Genomic DNA, 22,263 nt, shown 5'->3' with positions numbered 1-22,263 from the left:
CAGTGTGGTGACCAACGTTAATAATACTGTGCTGTGTCCTGACAGCCACTAAGTGGTCTCACCACACACACAAAGGAAACATTACCCATAAACAAGAGGGGGAAAGTGCCAACAGAAATGGACATACAGAAGACCTGGCTGTTAAAATTAAATGGCAAGGACAATAAAGTTACTGCTATAAATCCATTAGAAGAAAATGGGGCAGGAAGGTGAAAAGATGGATTTCAACCAAGAAGTAGAAACTACAAAGGGAGAAATGGAAACTAGTACTAAAAATATCTACAAAGAATTTACTGGCCCTAACCGGTTTGGCTCAGTGGATAGAGTGTCGGCCTGTGGACTCAAGGGTCCCAGGTTCGATTCTGGTCAAGGGCATGTACCTTGGTTGTGGGCACATCCCTAGTAGGGGGTGTGCAGGAGGCAACTGATCGATGTTTCTCATCGATGTTTCTGACTCTCTATCCCTCTCCCTTCCTCTCTGTAAAAAAATCAATATATTAAAAAAAAAAATTTTACTGGATAGATGAAGAGCAGATAAAACACAGAAGAGAAATAACAGATGCTCTTTGACTTATTATGATGGGATTACATCCCAATAAACCCATCATAAGTTGAAAATATTTTAGGTCGAAATGCATTCCAAACATCACAGCTAACCTGGCCCACCATGAACATGCTCAGAACATGTATAACCTGCACTTGCCACCCTACCCAGAATCACAGGAGAGGATCATACCGCATACTGCTAGCCCAGAAAAAGATAAAAATTCAAAGTACTGAATGAGTATCACTTTTGCACCATCATAAAGTTGAAAAATCATAAATCAATCCATTTGTTCAGTTAGTTACTCTCTGTATATCCAAAGATAGTAAAATAATCCAAAAAATAAAAAAAAAACAGAACAGAGTATCAGAAACCTGTGGGATCATGTGAAATAGTCCTGCATATAGGTATCTGAAGCATTGGGGGGAGGGGCGGGAGATAAAATGGGCCAAAAAAACAAACAAACAAACCCAAAAAACTAACAAAAAAAATGGAAGACATAAAAGCAGGGAAGTTTCCAAAATTGATGAAAGATATAACTCAAAGACCTAAGCAGCTCAGCAATGTACACAGGACATACACAAAGAAAACCACACACCATCATCGAAGAACAAATGTACAGAACAAATTCTTAAAAGCAGCCTGACAAAAGGATACCTTACTTTGAAGGGAACAGTGCTGACAATCAGCTCTCATCAGGAATGTCGTTAAAATCCAGTCACCGTGCTTCATGTGTGGTTTGAAAAGCCTGGCGACAAATTCTCCTGATTTGGTAAATTGTTTTGTCTTCTTACCTGCAGATCCTGAGGGTTATCACCTTTAAAACAGAATCCTTTTACTGGGCTCCGTCACGTACGTGATGGTTTTCTCATGTCCCAGGTGTACCTTCACCTCGGAGATCCAGGCCTTTTCTCTACCCGCTGGTAGATGGAATGTTTCCTTGAACAAGTTTTAAACACCAGTTCTGATTTTCTTCAAAGACTGGAATGACATCTCCTGCCTGCCGTTTGCCATCACCGCCACCTCCCTGATGCCTCACCCTTCGTGGTCCTCTTCCTGCTCTTGTTCTTCTGCTTCCAAAGCCCTTCCGCAAACCTTTCTCAGAGTCTTGGCACCTTGCATTTTATTCTTTGTTTCTTAAATAATTTCTCAGATTTCCTGAGTTCAAGCCGCTGTTTCCAGTTTTTTCTTGCCCATTTCTGCCATTAGTTTATGAATTTCTAATCCAAGATGTTTTTCACACTGTCAAGTGCTATTGGGGACAAGTCTGGCTGTTCTCCTGGGCTTTGTGGTTTCCACCTTGGGAGGTGGGTTACCCATCTGCAGGTGGGAGGACCACATTCTGGATTCCCTAATTCCTTTGCCTCTGACCAGCCCTCCTGCCTGTATGCCCCACGAGACCTGTATAGGGGCAGGAGTGAGCAGGAGGCCAAGATCCCACAGGAGAAGTGGGAACAGGGTGCTGAGCACACTTGGTCTACCTTCTGGTGGTTCTGTGTTATTTGAGGAGAAAATACTGGGCCAGTCAGTTAAGAGTCTGCCATTGTCTTCAAGACCTGGAAATCCCATTAAACTTTTTCAAGGATGTTTACTTTTATCATTGCTTTGTTGGCTACTATCTGAGTCTGCTAGGGTGGCCCTGAGCAGCTCAATCCATAGACGTTTCTCACAGTGGAAGAGGCTGCAAGCCTGAGATCAAGGTGCCAGCAGGGCTGTTCCTGGTGAGGGTCCTCCTCCTCCTGGCTGCCTTCCTGCTGCATCCTCACATGGCGGAGAGCGAGCCCTGGCCTCTTCCTCTCCTGACAAGGATACCAATCCTGCGTGGAGGTCCCACCCGTGAACCTCATCTAACCCTGATCACCTCCCAAAGGCCCCACCTCATAACACTATCCCTCCGGGGCAGTGGGTGTCAACCCATGAATGTGGGAAGACACATTCAGTCCACAGCCACCCAGTTGTCCTGTCGGCATTCACAGCCTCTTTCCGCTCGCTCAGTGCTTGGGTGCACTCAAGACATCATTCTGCCTGACTGGTGTGGCTCAGTGGTTGGGCCTCGAACTATGAACCAACCAGGTCACAGTTTGATTCCCCGTCAGGGCACATGCAGGGGTTGCAGGTTCATCCCCAGTGGAGGGTGTGCAGGAGGCCACCAATCAATGATTCCCTCTCATCACTGATGTTTCTCTCTCTCTCTCCGTCCCTCTCCGAAATCAATAAAATATATTTAAAAAACAACTTACCATCCTGATATAACCAGTACCTTGTTTCTTCTGGAAAGCAAGCCACTTAATGCTTTATTCTATGTGTGCATAATCGGCGAGGTCACCTGCTGTTCTGCACTTTGTGATCTCTCCCTTTCTTGTCATTCAGTAACAGTGGGGTTTTTTGCCTACCCACCAAGAACACAACCAAATCCAGCTCTTACACTCACTTTAGTTGTTCCTTTGTTCCTGACCATCCGTTCTTCCCTGGCTACCCAAATCCTCTTTGACACCACCTCCTAGGCTGTCCCTTCCCAGGGATGCGGGCATTTGAACTGCTGCTCGTCTCAGCAAAGCCTCTCAGAAAGACCGGACACTATACTCAGAACTGGTTTCATTTTCCTTTATTTTTTTAAAAAAGCCCCTAAGTTCTATGGCTTCCAGGAAGCATCAGAGAAACAGAGATGCCATTTCTGTACACTTTGTAAAGCAACACCTAGATGCACACACCTCCGCCAATGCCCCAGCGACTCCGCCCGCCTGACTGTGACTGCCTGGCCTCTGCCGCACCTGTGGGCTGAGACGGGGCTTTAAGGCGCTTGTTTCCTGCGGCTCAGTGACACTGAGCACAGACACAAGAAGCCCTCACACCGGGCACAGCCCTGGCCTAAGTGGCCACACAGGTGGCCGCCCCAGGCTCCAGGAGCAGGTGCAGCAGGAACACCTGTGGGCCACACCGTCCAAGCTTTGGTGCAGCATTTTGGTTGGGGTGCCGCTCCCACCGCACCTTCCCCTTTGGTTTGGGGAGGCCCAGAGTGGGCTCACCCCTGGCAGCGATGCCCCACAGTGCCCCCTCGAGAAAATGGCCTTTGGATAGAGGGAGACGAGCTAGACTTTATGACACTAATGGGGCAGGCAAGCTGGACGGCGCGGTGGCCGGGGCCTCCAGGTCACACTACTCACTTCAGCAGACATGGCGAAGGGGCGCAGGGCAGACGGCCGTTGTGTTTTCTTTTCCTTGTTTTAAATAGTTAATGCTCTTGGAAGGGAGGACTAGACACAGGTGTAGAAATTTCGGCCAAAGTCTTATGTGAAGGAAGTAACCCACGAAGGGTGAGCAGCTCCGGGCCACAGTCTATGTCTTGGCTGTGGGCCATCCAGACGAGCTCCTCCAGGAGCTGCAGCGGAGGGTGTGGGGAACCACCGCCGGGGTCACTTGTGCCTCTGCAGTGATTTCCTCTTTCTCCTCTTGAAGAAACAGCAGCACCTGGGAGGGGTGAGAGAGTGGGAAGTGGACACAGGTTGGGAGGGACAAGTTGGGCGCAGAGTAGAAAGGCGGTATCAGCTGGACCCAAGGCCTCTCAGCCCCCAGACGCTGCCCAGGGTCTTACTTGGTGTCATCCGCCACCTCTACCTCTGCAGGCGCCGTGATGGGGGCGTTAGAGTGACCGGCAGTGGGATCGTCAGCATTCAGCTCCCCATTGGTGGAATTCAGTGCCTGGGTGAGTGGGTAGCAGAGAAGTCACGTGGGCTGTGATCTCCACCCCCCGCCCCCCTCAGGGTTGTTGGGGTCCTTGGCCTGGCACCTCACCTGGTTTTTGCTGTATAGCTGGGCTTTATCCCTAGGCTGAATATGCCCAGGCAGGTCGGTGTGAACTGTGCCAATGGGCGTAGGCTGCAAGGAGGGCAGGACAGGGTGCTGAGGCTGGGCACCCCTCCACCCCTATGAACCAGGGTCCTACCTGAATCTGCACCAAGGCTCCAGGTACTTGGGTCCTCCTCCACCTCAAGACACAACCCCCAGGTCTAGAGTCCCACTCTCCACATTCAGGGTCTCACCCCCCACATCTGGGGTCTGACATCCCCAATGCCCTGGGACCCCCCACATCCAAGGTAAAGCCCTCCAAGTCCAAAATCTTTCACAAATCCAGGGCCCCGTCCCACATACCAGGGGCTTCCCCGCCCAGTCGTACTCGTAGTCAAACACAAAGCCGCTGCGGTCGAAGAGGTCTGTGAAGAGCTTGCGCAAGTAGTCGTAGTCAGGCTTCTCGAAGAAGTCCAGGCGCCGCACATAGCGCAGGTATGTGGCCATCTCCTCTGAGAAGAGCCAGCAGGGCTGGGGGTGGATGTGGCAAGGGGGCGGGGATACGTGGGGGATGGGGGAGGGCGGCCGCGGCAGCAGGGACAGCGAGGGCCGGGAACGCAGCACTGGCTGGGGAAAGCCCTCACCTGGGTGGCTCTCGCAGAGCACCTCAATGGGCGTGGCCCGCTTGGTGTCCCCGATCTTCTGGTAGCGCTCCTTGAGCGTGTCCGCCTGCAGGCAGAGTGGTCAGCAACATCACTGGGAGCCATGACCCACCCCACACCCCCACATGCCCTGGCTCACCTTGAGCCCCTGCCAGGGCAGACTGCCACGCAGGAAGTACATGAACATGTGGCCTAGCGCCTCCAGATCGTCACGGCGGCTCTGCTCTGAGGGGAAACGGCAGGTCAGCAGGGGAAGAGCAGGTCAGCGTGTTCCCCCCACCCCCCCAACCCCTGCCCCTGCGCCCCTTACCCTTGCCCAGGTGTGTATTGATGCTCATGTAGCGTGCTGTGCCCGTCAGGCTTTTGTGCTCGCGGTAGGGGATGTGCTTCTTGGTCTCCGGGTCGATGTACTCCTTGGCCAGGCCGAAGTCGATGATGTGGATGGCGTGCTGCCGCTTGCTGCCCGGCCGCCCCACCAGGAAGTTCTCGGGCTTCACGTCGCGGTAGATGAGGCTCTTGGTGTGCACATACTCCATGCGCGTGATCTGGGGGCCATGGGCAGGTGTCTCCATCGGCCTAGGTCCTGCAGGGTCCCTCCCGCAGCTCCCTTCCCCAGGCTCCGCCCCACTCCTCTCCCTGCCACATCCCGCCCTGCAGCCAGGGGTCCCATAGCCCGCACCAGCTGGATGGCGATCATGAGCACAGTCTTGAGCGTGAATGTGCGGTCACACAGATCGAATAGGTCCTCCAGGCTGGGCCCGAGCAGCTCCAGCACCATGGCGTTGTACTTCCCGCACGGGCCAAAGTAGTAGACCTGAGGGACACCCTCTGCGGGTGGAGCATGCACAGATGCCTAGGGGGCCTGCAGCAGGCCCCCACTGTCCCCACGCCCGCCCTGCGCTGCCCCCTGCGTGGCGGTACCTGTGGAGCTGAGCTGCTTGTAGAAGCGGTATTCCAGGTGCAGCTGCGGTGCCCGCGACTTGATGGGCTCCTGGAGGGACGGGGAGGTGGAGGGTTACCTGGGATGTAGCACTGCCCCTCCTCCTGCCCCAGACCCCACATGGGGGTAGTTTCTGCTGTGTGTGAAGAACCTGGACTCACCAATTTGATAGCTACGTATTCATTTGTATAGAGATTCTTTCCTGTGGAGGAGAGAGAAGTCAGCACAGCAAGGCCACTCAGCCCCATTCCTCCACCCGAGCAGGAAGGAGACCCTGCATGACCTACCCCCTCCAAGGGGAACCTTCTGTTCCCCGGTAGCCCCCTTGAGGTTGGCCCTGTCCTCCCAGGTCCTGGGAGTGAAAAGGATGCCTGCAGGATATCCGCACCCCTTTAGGTGTCTCCATCTGCTCTGAACCCTCACATCTTGGTCTCCCACCCTATCTTACTGCTACTCTCTTCTCTATAGCCTCTGCCTACCACCATCTATGTACTCCAGATCCCAGCACCCACCAGCCCCATCTAGCTCACCCAAGCACTCCCCCTAACCCCGCCTCCACCACTCAAGCAGCTATTCCCACAAGCACACCAATGTGCCCCAATTTTCCCATCAACAAATGGAACATGGCCCTTCTCAACACCCACTGCAGCAATGGGAACCAAAGACATCCATATCCCCTAAGCATCTCCCACCCCCCATCACTCCACCCCCAGGACCCCCATGGGTGCAGTCTCCTCAATGCCTCTACATGGGTCCTGCAGACAGGAGGTGGCAAATAGTCTGGACCAGTCCCTCCGATGCCCATCCATCGGGTCCCTCCTACCAGTGGACCTCACTCTGCCTCCCCTCCCAGTTCCCCAACCATCCAACCATGGTTCATTGCATCACCTTCCTCCTGTCCCCTCCCCCCATGAAGGTGGAGTAAAGGACAACTGGCCAGAACCTACCCTACCCCAAGAGGTTTGTCATGACATGCAGAGGACTTACCCCAGGTGCCCTGTGTCTTCCTCCTGCACACACATCACCCCCCGCCCCCCAACTTCCAGGCTGGCTATGTCAGATTAGAGCCTGCCCAAGGTGCCAGCAGGCAAGAGCTAGGCTGGCTCCCCCAGGTAACAGAGCCCACCAGGCCAAGGTGGAAGACCTGCACCCCTCTCAGGTTAGAAAGATCACCTGACACAGTCCTTACTAAGCCCACCCACCAGGACCTGCAGGTGCCCACAGAGGAAGAGCTAACACCCAACCTCACAGAACTGCTTTTCCACCTGTTATAGTCTCTAACGCCAGCAGAGTCCCAGATGGTCCAGCCACTACTGCTGGGTGACCTGCCATATAAACAGGGGGCCACCCCAATCCAGCCCCTCGGGTGCATTTGAGAGTTACTGCGCACAGTGCTGTGTACACCGTACCACCATCTCTGGTCCAATGGCCCCTCCCAGTGTTGTCCTGTCCTTTGTCCTGAGACTACCATCACCGGGTCCTGAACACCACAAACATGGCCACACACTGTGTGTCCGCACCTCTATGCCTCCCCTTACTCTGCCTGCTGCAGCTGGACAGTCAGGGTGCCATCTTCACTCTAGCTATTCCGGCCCCACCCACGTGGCGGCAGACACCAATGTGTTCCACCTGAGGCTGATGCCAGGGTTCCCCACAGTGTTAGTCTGCTCCACTGGTCAGTCACTGTCTTGTGTGCTGTCCACAGTACCGTGGCACCCAGCCGTGGGTGTGTCTTCTGCACTGCTGTGGCTATTCTAGGTCCTTGGTTTCCATGGTGGTTCAGAGTCAGCTTACTGACTTTCTCAGAGCCCTGAAGGGTGTCCTGGAGTCTGCAGCCAAACTGGAGGAGGTAACATCGCACACTGAACTGTCCCATCCACCCCTGGGAATGGACTCCCAGCGATGTTCTGTCGCTCTGAGAGAGCTTGCCCAATCTTTGTTAGATTTATTCCAGGAACACTTGAAGGGTTTTGGCATTCTTACTATTGGCATTGTTTTTCTTTTCACAGACACCCATTAGAAGGAAAAGGGAGCCTCCTTTTAGTCCTGGTTCTTGGGTTTTGATAAAAAATAAATGTCCCTCCTGTGTTTTCATTCCACCACTTTAAAAAATATATTTTTATTGATTTCAGAAAGGAAGGGAGAGGGAGAGAGAGAAACATCAGTGATGAGAGGGAACCATCGATTGGCTGCCTCCTGCACGTTGGACTGAGGCTGAACCCAGGCGTGTGCCCCTGACTGGAACGGAACCAGGGACCCTTCCGTCCACAGGCCGATGCTCTATCCACTGAGCCAAAGCGGCAAGGGCAACCCCACCATTTTTTTTATGGAAGTTTTAAACACAGAAAAACAGAAGGAACTGTTCAGTGAACAGCTACATCCTCACTGCCTGTATTACGCAATGAACAATTTGCTATCTGTTCTGTTGCATATCTATCAGTCATGAATCTCTCTGATTTGTAGATACTCCAGTCTGCAGTTCAAGTTCTATCTATAATAATAAAAGCATAACATGATAATTAGACCGGACGACCTTCCAGACGAAGCCGAAGACGAAGTGGCGGGGCTGAGGTGGGGCTGAGGCAGAGGTAGCCGCCACGGCAGGGAGCCGAGCCCCTTGCACGAATTTCGTGCATTGGGCCTCTAGTGTGTGCATATAGTTCTTGTTTACCCTGTGGGAGGTGACATTTACCAAGAAATGCACATATCCGAAGGGTGCCATCTGATGAGCTTTGACCAATGCATGTCCCTCGGCAGCCCCTACCCTTATCAAAGCACAGAATGTCCCCACCACTCACACCCCTTCTGGTCCACCCCCACCTGCACCAAGACAGAATCATCTGGTGTGTTCTCTCCTCCTGGTTCCTTTCACATGGCATGATGAATTCCTGTGTTGAGGCATGTCCGTGGTTCTTGGTGACAGCTGAATGAAGCCTTACCCCATCAAGGGGACCCACCCGGTCAGCACAGGGGACACGTGGGCTGTTTCGTTTTCTGTTATAAGCAGAGCTGTAGTGAACGTTGCCTATGGGCCTTCCTGTGGGCAGGCTAGTCACTCCTCTAGTAGGTCTGCTGGCTTGTACTGCCAGTGTGGGTGCCTTCTGTGCTTCCCGGCCATTTGTCTGCTTATGCAAAGTGTCTGTTCAAATCTCTTGCCCATTTTTAATTGGAATGTCTGTCCTTTTATTATCAAGTTGTCGTCCTTTCACGTATCCTGAACATCAGCGCTTTGTCAAATGGTGCTCTGAAAATATTTCTTCCCAGTCTGTGGTTTGCCTGTTCCAGCTCACAACGCTTTGTGAAAGATACTTTAAATATTCATGAAGTCTGACCAATCCTTTATGGTAAAAGGTCTTCCGGCACATCTCCCACTGGAGATGTGCCCGCAACCCAGGTACATGCCCTTGACCGGAATCGAACCTGGGACCTTTCAGTCCGCAGGCCGACGCTCTATCCACTGAGCCAAACCGGTTTCGGCGAAACTTCATGTTTTGACTGCGTATGAATTCTAGGAGAGCCAACGTCCTTGGAGTCCAGCCTGAGCTTAAAGTGAGCACGCACATGTGTTTGTGCACACACGTCGGCATCTGAAGTCTGTGGGTTTATAGACTCCTGGGGGAGTTCAGGTGCTCTGGGCTCTGAGCGCCTCACCAATGCTCATGTTATCAGGTTTACCTATGCATGCAGAAGGCGAGAGAGTCTGCAAGGCCTAGCAGAGAACAACTCCGACGGGGCTATGAACAGGAAGAAAATTCCAGAGGCCACACAAGATGGGAAGATACTAGAGATGCAGTCATCCAGAGCAGAGAGGCCTCCCTGAACTTCCCCAACCTTAGGCTAAGAACCCAGAAAGCCCACATGTGGAAAAAGGGGCAACTCCAGCCCTTGAGTAATGTCTGCTCTCTCAGCCCATCCTAACAAAACCAAAATCAGTCTCTGATGGAGTCAAGATAAGTCTTAAGATGAACCTCAACCCATACTTAAAAGTCTGTGACATGTGGCATCCACAATGTCCAACATCGAGTAAAACATTACCAGACACGAGAAAAATAGGACTGCAAAAAGGAAAAACAAAGTGAAATGCACCATATACGTAGGCATTTATAACAGTTACAAGTATGTTCAAGGATTTAAAGAAAGAATGGGCAAAATAAACAAGCAGATGGGAAGTCTCAAGAGAACAGGAGGGGAGTCAAATGGAAGTGAAAAATACTGTGAATGAAATAAAATATTCACTAGATGTCCCCAACAATAGATTGGACACTGCAGAGAAAAAGAAGGGTGAACTTACAGCAGGGCAATAAAAACTATCTAGACTGAAGCAAAGAGAGAAAAAGGAAGAACATGGAAAAGAAGTTAAGGAACTATGAGACAGCATCAAACACTCCTAACATACATGTCATTGGGGTCTAAGAAGACAGTAAACTGAGGCAGCAAAAACACGAAATAATGGCCTAAGTTTTTCCAAATTTAATTAAAAAGTGTCAATATACAGATCCAAAAGCCCAATGAATCCCAAGCAGGATAAATACAAAGAAAACCACACCTAAACGATGCAGAATCAAAATTTGAAACCAAAGAATATCTTCACAACAGAGAAAAAGACACATATCTGAGAACAATGCTCAACATTAGTTATCAAGAAAATGCAAATAAATCCCAGAGACAGCACTTCACACCCAGTAACAAGGAAAGAAGCCTGACAACCCAAGTGTTGGTGAGGCTGCGGGATAACCAGGCTCCCATATGCCGCCTGAAGGAGAATAAAGTGTACAACCACTCTGGAAATCGGCCTGGCAGTTTCTCTTAAGACATACGTCCCCCGAGACCCAGTGCTTTTAACAAAAACACTCATACACAAGATTTGGAGAAGGATGCTCAGGACAGTTTTATTCATAATAGCCAAAATCTGGGCACAGCCAAATATCCCTGAGCAGGAGAACGGATGAACAAAATGGGCAACGATCATACAAATGGACAGAGTAACAAAGAGCAACTAGCTACAGACACACATGACAACATGGATATTCTCAAAAACGCACTGAGCAAAAGAAGCCAGGCAGAAAAGAACATATACTCCATTTTAAAAAAAGTTTCAAGCCAAAAGCCGCTACACCTCTCCAGACCCTTATATATGCCCACGCATCTTTCTGTGCAGACCTGGACTGTTTAGGCTGCTGCTCCAAACACAGAACAGAACCCATGACGGTGTCTGAGTCCATAAAGCTGTATAGCCCTCCCCAGCCCCACAGGCTTCAGATCAAGACTGGGCCCAGGGACATGTATGTGCACACACGTACACCCTAACAGGGCAGCAGGGCAGTTCCGTCAGGGGAAGCTGAAGAGTTGGCCACCATGCTGCCCAGGTCCTCTGTGCAGGCTGAGTGAGCATGTGGGGCCCCATGCTCTGGGAAGGTGTTTGTCTCTCCTTACCTACCAGTCTTAGTTAGCCCAGTGCCTATCCTGCATGTCCTTCCCACCAGCAGACAGAGTTGGGCCCCAGCCCCTGACGGTACATGGACTCAGAAACCCCAAACCTGGGGCTACCCACAGCTCCTGACAACCAAGTGCTAAACAGTGCACCAGCTTAGACACTGGAGACTTCTATGTCAGCTCTCCCATATGTGGACTTGGATCCCCAACAGAGCTGTTCCTCAGACACAAAGGGGAGAGGTCAGGAGTCTACCCCTCTTCCCAACCTCCTCCTCGGGGAACAGAAACACACACACACACACACACACACACACACACTTACCTGTGTCCTGATCGCAATAATCAGGGAGGTCATCTGCAAGTGGCTGCGAACTCATTGGGCAGCCTTCCCCCACCCCATCCCCTGAATGCAAATGAGCGGGGCTCACCTAGCCGGAGCTCCCCGAAGTTGCCACAGCCTATCTTCTTCCCGACCCGGAAGTTGGGGCCCACCATCAGGACCCCCGAACTGGTCCCCGAGTTCCGGACGCTGTGGCTGGTCCGGCCACCGGACTTGGACATTCTCCGGCCCTCCTCTGACTCCCCTTTCCCTCCTTTCTTGTCAAAATCCATAAGTTTGTGGTACCCTGGCCTCTCCACGGTGACTCTGCTGCTGTACAAATCCCGGGTCTATGGAGACCTGAGGTCACGGGCGGCTCTTTGGGGCTAGCACACCATGGCACCTGGCGGACTCCTGGCTAATGAGATGTGGGTACGCGCGAGGGCCAGGCCGTGGAGCTCATCTCGGTCGCCTCAAAGTTGCACGCAGGGGGAGGACACATTCTGCTGACAGGTCCCGCCACCTCAAATCTTGTGGCTCCCAGCTGGGGGGAAAACAGAGACACAGGTTAAAAGATTGAGACCCACCTACCCACCTGCCCATAATACAGCCCAGGGTCCAGCGCACAGCCTGGCACGGTGGCATTAACAGAGCTGGCACAGCAGGATGGCATTCTGGAAAGACCTCTGAAGGCACAAGCGGGACCTGTGACTTTCTGAGAGGCAGAGGCCACTGTGAATTCATGTATCAAGGTAGTATAAGATGCGCATTGTTGAGTGCTGGCCCACAACACAGCTCAAAGACAATTGCACTGGGAAGGGTAAAGTCTAATCAAGTGACAGAGGCCCCAGAACCAGGCGGGGAGCCCCAACTTGGATGCAGAAAGGAGCAAGGGCCACCCTGCCCACAGCCCCTCCCCCCAAGCCAAGGGGTCATTCCTCTGAAGAAGGAAGAGGAGAGACCGCAGAGCCCCCTCCTCGCCACTGACTGAGGATCTGGCCAGCTACTGATGGGAGTAGTAGTGACTTGGACATGGTGACACCATGACGCCTTGGGGGCAAGGACCCCAGGGGGATCTCAACCCATGACCCGGGGCTCCCTCACCCTGAGGCCAGAACAGGGCCCTGGGAATGATGAAAGGGAACAAGAGTGGGGGCCTCTGAGAACCAGGTCAAGGACAGAGCCCTCTGTCAGCCCTTGGCTTTGGTTCTGGGAACAGCTGGCCCAAGCCTCAGAGCCAGAAGGAGCAGGCACCTCATAGAGGGGAATCCCAGCCACATGTTCATAGACGACAAGACAGCAGGGACTCAGAGTGCAGTGAACACACACACCTTCCCGTGCTCTCACACACGTGCACACTCCCTTCTGTGCTTACACACCCACATGCATGCACACCCCTCCCCATGCTCACACATGTGCATAACTCACACATGTCCACGCCCTCCCATGCTTGGCAGTCCTCTCAAGAGGGACCACACGCATAACCAGGCACAAGGAGGTGCCTAACCTGCATGTGACCCTCGGACCTGAGCACAACCAACAGAAGGGTCACAGCCCCACAAGCATGGAGACTCTGCGTATGTGCCAAACCCACCTGGCCCCGGCCGGCTATGGGGAGACAGCGGCCAGCCAGGACTACAGAGTCCAGTACACATGCTGCCCTCCCTGAGCCCCCAACATCACCCCAGTGACCCCTACCGCAGTGTGTCTGGGCCCCACGCAGCCCTCTTACACAGGGCAGATATGCAGACACTGCCTGCAGGGGACAATGGGCATAGGAAGGCAGATGAGGGGCCTGACCCTTTCCCAAGGACACCAACCCCTGCTCACCCCACAAACAAGAGCTCACCCCACCCACCAGCCACATGGGGGCATTCTGGGTCCTCTCCCGGATGCTCTGAGCCAGATGGGACCTGCAGGGGGATAGCAAAGTGAGTCAAGCACCTGCCTGAGGGAAGAGAGTCTGAGTCAGGGCTAGGACCAGGGCTGAATGCCCAGCCCAGCACACACCTGGACAAAGCAGGTAACCTAAAGCCTCAGGAGAATGGAGTGTCTGACCTCAGTCCAGGCCCAGGAGTTAAAAGCAATTATCCTGGAGGAAGGGACCCCTCATTCCTCCTTCATCCTCAACCACACTAGAGTGGCCCCCAATTCCACCCCCAGCTTCCCAACAGAGGGCAGGCCCTTCACGGGTGTGGGCTCCGTGTGGACCCGCATGGCCAAATTCAATTCCACGCTGACACGATCCCCAGGCAGCCCCTGGAAGCTGCTGTCCTGCCTGTGTCCACACTGAGTGGGTCTCATACATTCATGCTCCACGTCAGGGCCCTGCTTCTCCACCAATGCGCACCTCAGGTGAGTTACCTGCCCTGTTCTTTTTGGGGTCCTCCATCTTGTCAGGGCCAGGGCTGGGACCCCTGCAGGGGCCCCTTCTCTGACCATCTCTAGTCAGTGATGTCACAGTCCCTGGCTGACATCACTAGCACAGCCCAGAGCAGAGCCAGAGCAAGTCTAAGGAAGGTACAGGAGCCTCCTTCCCACAGTGCACAGTGGGCCCGGTGGTGAGTGTAGCCTTGGAAGCACCAAGACTCAGATGATCCTGGCTACAGCCCCTTCTCGGCAACTCCGGACACACATGTCCCCGTGTTCCCCGACATCAGGAACCTACTTCTGCCCGGGGACTCAGTGACATGGAGAGGCAGGGCCTCCTCCCCAGGATTCACCTGGGCCCAGGAACACGGCACCCCAGGAGCCATGAGCACCCAGTGTGTCACGTCCTGGCATCTAAACATCAAAACTCGAGGGACCCGGGATACCTGCCCACCCTGGGGCTATAGCTGAGAAGTCCCAAGGCACCTGCAACATCGTGTCATGGCAGAGAGGAAGGAAGTACCCCACAATAATTGCACAGGAACCAGCCATGCAGCCCCTGGGGACAGGCCAGTGTCAAAAAGGATTAAGCAGAAATGGGTCTTGAAACATCAAGTTACAGACGAAGGGAGAAGAGACAGCTGAACCTGGGAGAAGTGCCATCAGCAAGCAGATGGACACGGGACTGAGTGTGCCAAGCAGGTGGTCCGATCAGTGATCTGGGGTGTGAGCACCAGTCAGGGCCGCCCCAGAGGGCGTGCAGAGTTCCTGCCTGAAGTCCTGACTAGGACCCGTGAGAAGGGACAGCTATCACTGCACCCATCATGGAAAGGTGGACTAGACACATCGATGTTCTTGGGAGAGGGCCAGAGGTGGCAGGATGCTCTCACACAGTTCAGGAAAAGCAAACACAGCCACAGATGGCAGTGAACCCACAAGGAGCACAGGCCATCAGGTACTTTTCTTGCATGCTTTCAACAGACTTGAAATGTTTTCAAAATTAAGATCACAAAAAGGCAAGGTTGCTGCTACAAACTCTGACCACAGCAATCGAAGTCAAGCAACAGTCTTGGGGTGGCAGCTCTGGAACTACACTGACTGCAGGTACTGGCTCCAGAGAACCTGCTGCAGAGGAAGGGAGGGGACTGAGTTTGCTGGGAAAATGCTGGTAACTTGGACTGGGTCAGGGCCTGGGGGGTGGGATGGGTAGTACTGTACCCTCTCCACATTTGGGTACATCTGAAAATTTCTACCTAAAAAGCTGAAAGGAAAATGAGGGCTGGGGGAGGAAGGAAGTTGGGGGTGGCTGCTGACAGGCCGCCTGGCCCCACATGCACAGGGGACCCAGTTGTGAGTGTAGCCTTGGAAGCACCAAGGATATGAGGCTTGAAGACCGACACTGGTGGTGCTGCCTGGGGCTGGCACACATGGGCCCGGACAGAGCATGTGTGCCACAGTCCAGCATCTCAGAGTGTGCTGACAGCACTGCCTCTCCCCACAGAGACCTGATCAAGCCCTCATTCACACCTGGTTCTAAGCTCACTGTCCGTCCAGGGGACAGGGGTGTCCCATCTCATTTCACGGTACCTGTGGGCCCCTCGTCCTGGTCAGGCCAGGCACATCCTGGGCAGTTCTGCTACCCAGAGGAACTATGGTTCCAGCACCATATCAGTCCTTGATGTGAGCTGAGATGTGTCCCCAACAAAATAGGTCCGAACCCTGGATATCTGGGCATGTGACCTAATTTACAAATTAGGGTGGGTCCTAATCCATGACTGGTGTCCTTCTGAAAAGGAGATAGGCACACACAGGAAAGGAGGAGCACGTGACAATGGAGGCAGAGATGCGCCACAAGCCAAGAAACTCGGCAGCCACTGGAAGTTGGGAGGCAGGACACCCCTACCCCGCAGCCTTAGGAGGGAGTGCAGCCCTGCGACACCTCGATTTCGGACTTCTGGCCTCAAAGAACTTCTCATTGGAGACACCTGACCAGCACCTTGGCAGGGAGATAAGAGTCAGGGCCAGCAGTGGGGAGCCATGGGGACAGCAGAGACCCTGAGGTGACAGATAACCAGGGCCCACCCCTCAGTGCAATGAAGAAAAAACACCAGAAAACCCAGACTGGGGACGTCCTGCAGGACACGACAGTCCAGGGCATCCACACTGGAAAGAGGGGAAACCATGTCAATTAGAGGGGCCTAAGGAATGTGACAACTGACGGTCCTGTGGGATCCTGATGGAGTCCTGGGGCAGAGAGGCCATCAGGGGAAACTGAGGAAGTCTGAGTTAAGTATGGACTTTAGTTATTAATGACATCTCTTCCTGGCTCATCAGCTATGACACAGGTGCCACACTGACAGAAGAAGGGGGGACTCAGCATTCGGCATCAGCTTCACAGTAATTCTGTAAATCTAAGACTGTTCTAAAATAAAGTTTATTTTTTAAAACCTAAACCTCGGCCCTGGCCGGGGGCTCCATTTGTTGGGAGCATCGTCCCATACACCAAAAAGTAACAGGTTCGATTCCCAGCCAATGCCTAGGTTTCGGGTTTGATCCTTAAGGCGCATATGGGAGGCAACCAATTGATATTTCTCACATTTATGTTTTTTTTCTTTCTAAAAATCAATAAAAACATATGCTAGGGTGAGGATTAACAACAACAAAAATTTCAAACTTCCATCTTCAGCAACTTCTTCCTGCCCCTCCCTCAAGCTCAAGTGTGGTGCCCACTCATTGTCCCTATGCAAATGTCACCACTGAAGCCACCCTACCCCTGAACCCCTCTGCCATGGGGCAGCACGTATGCAGTCACTGTGTACCTGTCCCCAAACCATAAGCTCCTCAAAGACACAGCAGCCTTTTGTGCGGGCAGTATGCAGGAACTCATACTGAGTTCATAAGAGACTGGTGAACAAATGATATAAAATAGACCAAAAGATCCAAGAGAGAGTAGGCAAAGCTGCAGAGGGGGTAGAGATGGCCTCACATCGCTCTGCCTTTCCAGTACGCCGTGCAGATTAACAGAAAGGCCTCACTTCTCAGCCCGTTGGGGTTAGAAAAGAAGTAACATTCAGTAGTGCTGACAGCATGGGAAATGTGGACTTTGATTTAAAAGAAAACACTGACATTTTAGGTAAATTAGGTTCTCTATCCAGGACAAATAACCCAAAGCAGTGGTCGGCAAACTGAGGCTCTTTGGCCCCTTGAGTGTGGCTCTTCCACAAAATAACATGTGCAGGCGCAAAATAACATGACCAGGCCAGGAGGGTGGCCACTGAGTCAACACAGAAGATGCTGGGTACAGTGCGATTGAAATTTTGTGGCCCATGCTCAGAAGTCGGTATTTTGTGGAAGAGCCACACTCAAGGGGCCAAAGAGCCGCATGTGGCTCACGAGCCGCAGTTTGCCGACCACTGATCCAGAGGAATGGCCAAGGCAGTACCAGTGACAGCCATGTAGGTGTATCCCTGCCCCCACCCTCTGCAGGATAGGAAACAATCCCTGCACAGAAAGTGGCAAAGAGTGCACCCTCACAAAGCTGTCCCTACAAATGGGCAAGAGCCCAGGAAATGGTCCCTGGGGTGGGGGCTCCAGGGCAGGATCCACCTTACTGCCTTCCCCAAGTTCTACTTTCCTCCCTCCCAGTGAGCACAATGAAAACAATGCTTTTGCATTTCCTAAAATCAGCCTTGGTAGGAAAAGGTGGGTGAGGAGGATGCTCTCGGCCTCCCACCTAGCAGGTGCAAAGCTCAGGAACATGCAGGGTTGGAGATCTCATTGCCAGGAGTTCTGGTGGGACCTACGCTGGAGGAAATAAAAGGGCCCCTAAGGCACCTGAAACTGGTCAGAACACATGGAAAGTGACCCTGCCCAGAGCTCCCTGATCTATTGGAGTGGGCCCACATCACCTCTAGGGGCCAGTCCCGCTCAAGGGACCTGACCATATACAGGAGGAAGACAGGGCCAGCCAGCTCTCTTGGGGTAAGACACCCTTCAAATCATACATGTCCCCCAGAACTGGGCAAGTCACTGGACTGAGGACCAGGCCAGGAGGGTGGCCACTGAGTCAACACAGAAGATGCTGAGTAGCTGTCTTCCTGGAAGGGCAGCTCAGCCCAGGCCCAGCACACCTGCTGGGGACCTCATACCAGCACTCTCCTTAGGAGCCTCCCTCCCAGAACTCACCCAGAGCCCCTGGAAGCGCCACTCAGGATTGGACTGCGACCCGGCTGCAAGCTGATAGGCAAGAGTGGGCACAGCCTGGGACAGAGGCCCCAACGGCCACGCCCCAGGGGATGAAGGTCTACAATATGCCAAGTCCCATTTATAAACACACTTGTGTTTTCAGGGATCTCAAGTGTGAATGGCACCCACCTCTTGGCTGTTGAGTAGTTTTTCAAAAGCAGTGTTTATGCTTTGCTGTAAGGATCGTTTTCTTCAATATACACACTTTGTTTCTGCTACTTAAAAAATACCAAGAACAGCCTTAGCCGGTTTGGCTCACTGGATAGAGCATGAGCCTGCAAACTGAAAGGTCCTAGGTTCGATTCCGGTCAAGGGCACATGCCCAGGTTGTGGGCTCGATCCCCAGTGGGGGACGTGCAGGAGGAAGCCGATCCACCATGCTTCTTTCTCATCATGGATGTTTCTATCTCTCCCTCTTCCTTCCTCTCTGAAATCAATAAAATTTAAAAAAAAAAAAAAACCACCACCAAGAACAGGACGCTGGTTCTGTGGTCTTTCTTGCTGGTTCTGCTTTTGCTTACTTACAGGACCAGGTCCTGCTTCTTTCAGTCACTTAAAGACACACCTCCTTGGGAGAGCGATCAAGGGTGCCCAGCTGCAGTACTCATCACGACTGAAGGCCAAAGGCTGGCATGTTGTCTGTCTGTCTGTCTGTCTGTGAAAGTCTCAAAGTGCAGGACCTAGCCAGTGCCACCACAGTGACTGGGGCACTGGCACCTGCTCATAACTTCTGGTTTTCTGGAAAGTGCAGGGCAGAGGACAGGCAGGGTTCTGGAAACTGGTCAGGGTTCCCAGACTTTGAGAAGGCAGAGATGCCATGCTAATGGGTCAGAGTCCAGGACAGAACGGGCTGAAGGAAGCCACTGAAATGTGAGGTGGGAAGGGGAGGGGTTTGAGGGATATGGAGAAGTGGACCCTCATCCACGGTGGGCGGGGCGTAAAATGGTGCAGCGACTGTGGGAAATAGTCTGCAGTTCCTCAAACAGGCAACACCACGACATGACCCAGAAACCCAGCTACTCAGTGCACACCCAAGAGAACTGAAGACACATCTACACAAACCTGTGCATAGTATTCACACAACATGATTCACAAAGGCCAAAAGGCAGATACCGCTCGAAAGTCCGTCACCTGATAAACAAAGAGTGTGCTTTATCTGTTAGAATATACTCAGCCATGAAAGGAAGTGAAGCACTGACACTTGCTATGGTGTGAATGGACCGTGGACACATGATGCTCAGTGAGAGAAGCCAGACACAGGCGGCCACAGGGCACTAGCCAGTTTGGCTCAGTTAACAGAGTGTTGGCCTGTGGACTGAAAAGACCCACGTTCAATTCTAGTCAAGGGCACATGCCTGGGTTGTGGGCTCGATCCCCAGTAGGGGGCCGTGCTGAGGCAACGACCAATGATTCTCTCTCATTGATGTTTCTATCTCTCTCTCCCTCTCCCTTTCTCTCTGAAATCAATGAAAATATATTTTTTAAAAAGCATGTGATTCCATTTATGTGAACTGTCCAGGACAAGTAAATCCAGAGACAGAAAGTGGATTCATGGTTGCCAAGGGGCTGGGGATGGGATGGAGAGTGACGACTAATGGGGGACAGGGTGCCTTTTGGGGTGATGGAATTTTGGAATTAGACAGGTACTGATTGCACAACATTGTAAATGTACTAAAAACCACTGAGGTGTCCGTATCAGTGAATCAAGGTCTGTGAATTATATCTCAAATAAAAAAGGGAAGTAAATGGTATCTCAATAAAGCTGTTTAAAAGTCATAGTGAGCCCTGGCTGGTGTGGCTCAGTTAGTTGGAGCGTTGTCCTGTGCGCCAAAAGGTGGTGGGCTCGATTCCCAGTTAGGGCACATACCCAGATTGTGGGATCGATTCCAGGTTCCGGCGAGTGTGGGAGGCAACCGATTGATGTTTCACATTGATGTCTCTCTCTCTCTCTCTCTTTGAAATCAATTAAAAAACAATAATAAGTCATAGTGAGTGTGGCTCTGGCTGGCAGCCTGAAGAATAGGGCCTGTCTCTATATAGATCGAAGTTCAGCGGGCACGCAGGGTGACTGCCAGAGCCACACCTCCTGCCCTTGGGTCCATGTTGAACAAGCTTCTGTCAGAAAGGAATCAGAGGTGTATACCCATAGAAAGTAACAAGCGCAGAAACTGGCAAGACAGTGGGGAGAGAAGGAGGGGCTGGGCGTGGTTGTGTGAGTACTTGACACCAACCTGCCAGCCTCAACCCTTCCCAGAGGCCCTGGGTGAGGCCTGAGGGTACGCAGAGAGCTCCTACAACCACCCGGGACAGGTTTGGCCCCCAGGTCTAGGGGGCATGAGCTCACACCCAAGTGCTTTAAACCTGGTCAAGATGACTCACAGCTCCCACTCACCGGGGCTTATACACATCTGTAAACACACAGGGCTCCTGTTCACCTGTGCACACATAGGGCTCACACATCAGGAAACTCAGAGAGCCAACCCCCTAGGGCACACCCTCCTCACATTGATGGCCCAGGCACACTGGTGACCAGATAAAAACCTGGAGACCCCGGAGCTGCCTAGCCCTGTCTCTGGCCACAGATGCGGCAATGCAGCTTTCCCATACTGTTGAACAGGCAGCACCTTGACTTTGGTTCCCTAAGATCAGCCCTGGGGTGGAACAGTCACCAATACCAAGAAGGCTGCATCAGAGTCACCTGAGGTGCTACTTAAAAACCCAGATTTCCAGCCCCGCCTCAAGATGCTAGGGCCGGTAGCTGGATGGGGCCTGAGGACCTACGCCCAGCGAACACCCAGCAATTGGGCTAGGAGCCACCATTCAGTTGTAAGAGTTTTACCTCCCACCTGGCTGGCCAGCCAGCCACCCACCCCAAATCAAAACCCAGACCCAGCACACTCAGCACAGCCACCCAGGCATAAACATGCAGGCTCCCTGTTACCACTAAAGCCTAATAAGCAACGAATAGCTTTTAATGTAAGTGTATCCCATGCAGTATTTGAAATATACCTATATCAAGCCATTTTGGGTTGTTTGTCTGAAACTAAATTTGGCTGAGCACCTACACTGCTGCATCTGGCCACACCTTTATAAAGCTGTTTTGCTCCCACCATCCTCAAGCTAAAGCTTATGCGAGGAGTGTAGAACCCAGGGCAGGGCTGACAGACTTCTCGGCACGTGCCATTTTCTACTCAAATCTGTGTTTTTTTAAATTGTCGATTTTTTAGAGAAAGGAAAAGAGAGAGAGAGGGAGAGAAAAACATTGATCAGATGTCTCCCACATGCACCCAACCACGGATGGAACCTGCAACCTGGGTAGGTGCCCTGACCAGAAATCAAACCTGCCACCTTTTCATGTATGGGACAATGCTCCAACCAACTGAGCCACCATGGTGTGGACGAAAGGGGCCATATGCTAACCTGACTAGTTCAGGGAAGGCCTGCATGGCGGTTGTGCAAACTCAAAGACCTAAAATAACCACAAAAGATGGTCTGAAAATTAAATATGTAACTACAAACAGGTTATAGTGGGTAGTCATGTCCTAGGCCAGTATTTTCCCTGACAAAGATCGACTTAGATCTTTACTGAGCCCATTTGTCTTTTTGCTTCTAAGATAACATATCTGTGAAATCGCTGGGTAACTTGTAACTTCCCTTTTTTTTTTTCTAGATTCCTCAGGGCACAACAAATGGCACCAGGACATTCCCTCATTGTTATTGTTATCAAGTTAATCATCAACTGTTAATTATGTTAAACTATCCTGTATCCATCTGTGTAAAAGAAGTGTATGTCCATCATTTCACTTTTTTAAAATATATATATATATATTTTTTTAATATATTTTATTGATTTTTTACAGAGAGGAAGGAAGAGAGATAGAGAGTTAGAAACATCGATGGGAGAGAAACATCGATCAGCTGCCTCCTGCACATCTCCTACTGGGGATGTGCCCACAACCCAGGT

At 52.1% G+C, this 22,263-nt stretch overlaps 1 protein-coding gene across 1 annotated transcript in view; it reads right to left on the bottom strand.

Moving 5' to 3' along the window:
- Positions 1-3,134: 3,134 nt before the first annotated feature.
- The window catches only part of CSNK1G2 (casein kinase 1 gamma 2), a 23,373-nt gene continuing 4,244 nt past the window's right edge, over positions 3,135-22,263 (bottom strand). Inside the window, exons 2-12 of the mRNA XM_006764829.2 lie at positions 11,794-12,228; positions 6,094-6,134; positions 5,914-5,983; positions 5,672-5,820; positions 5,303-5,537; positions 5,132-5,217; positions 4,975-5,059; positions 4,694-4,842; positions 4,337-4,420; positions 4,137-4,243; positions 3,135-4,012 (exon numbers count right to left, since the gene is read on the bottom strand). Of these exons, the coding sequence (XP_006764892.1) occupies positions 3,958-4,012; positions 4,137-4,243; positions 4,337-4,420; positions 4,694-4,842; positions 4,975-5,059; positions 5,132-5,217; positions 5,303-5,537; positions 5,672-5,820; positions 5,914-5,983; positions 6,094-6,134; positions 11,794-11,977 (1,245 nt within the window). The 5' untranslated portion in view covers positions 11,978-12,228 and the 3' untranslated portion in view covers positions 3,135-3,957. The remainder of the gene's footprint in view (positions 4,013-4,136; positions 4,244-4,336; positions 4,421-4,693; positions 4,843-4,974; positions 5,060-5,131; positions 5,218-5,302; positions 5,538-5,671; positions 5,821-5,913; positions 5,984-6,093; positions 6,135-11,793; positions 12,229-22,263) is intronic.

This window comes from Myotis davidii, unplaced genomic scaffold (assembly GCF_000327345.1).
Source record: "Myotis davidii unplaced genomic scaffold, ASM32734v1 scaffold198, whole genome shotgun sequence".
NCBI lineage: Eukaryota > Metazoa > Chordata > Mammalia > Chiroptera > Vespertilionidae > Myotis > Myotis davidii.
This window is presented reverse-complemented; position numbering and strand designations above follow the sequence as displayed.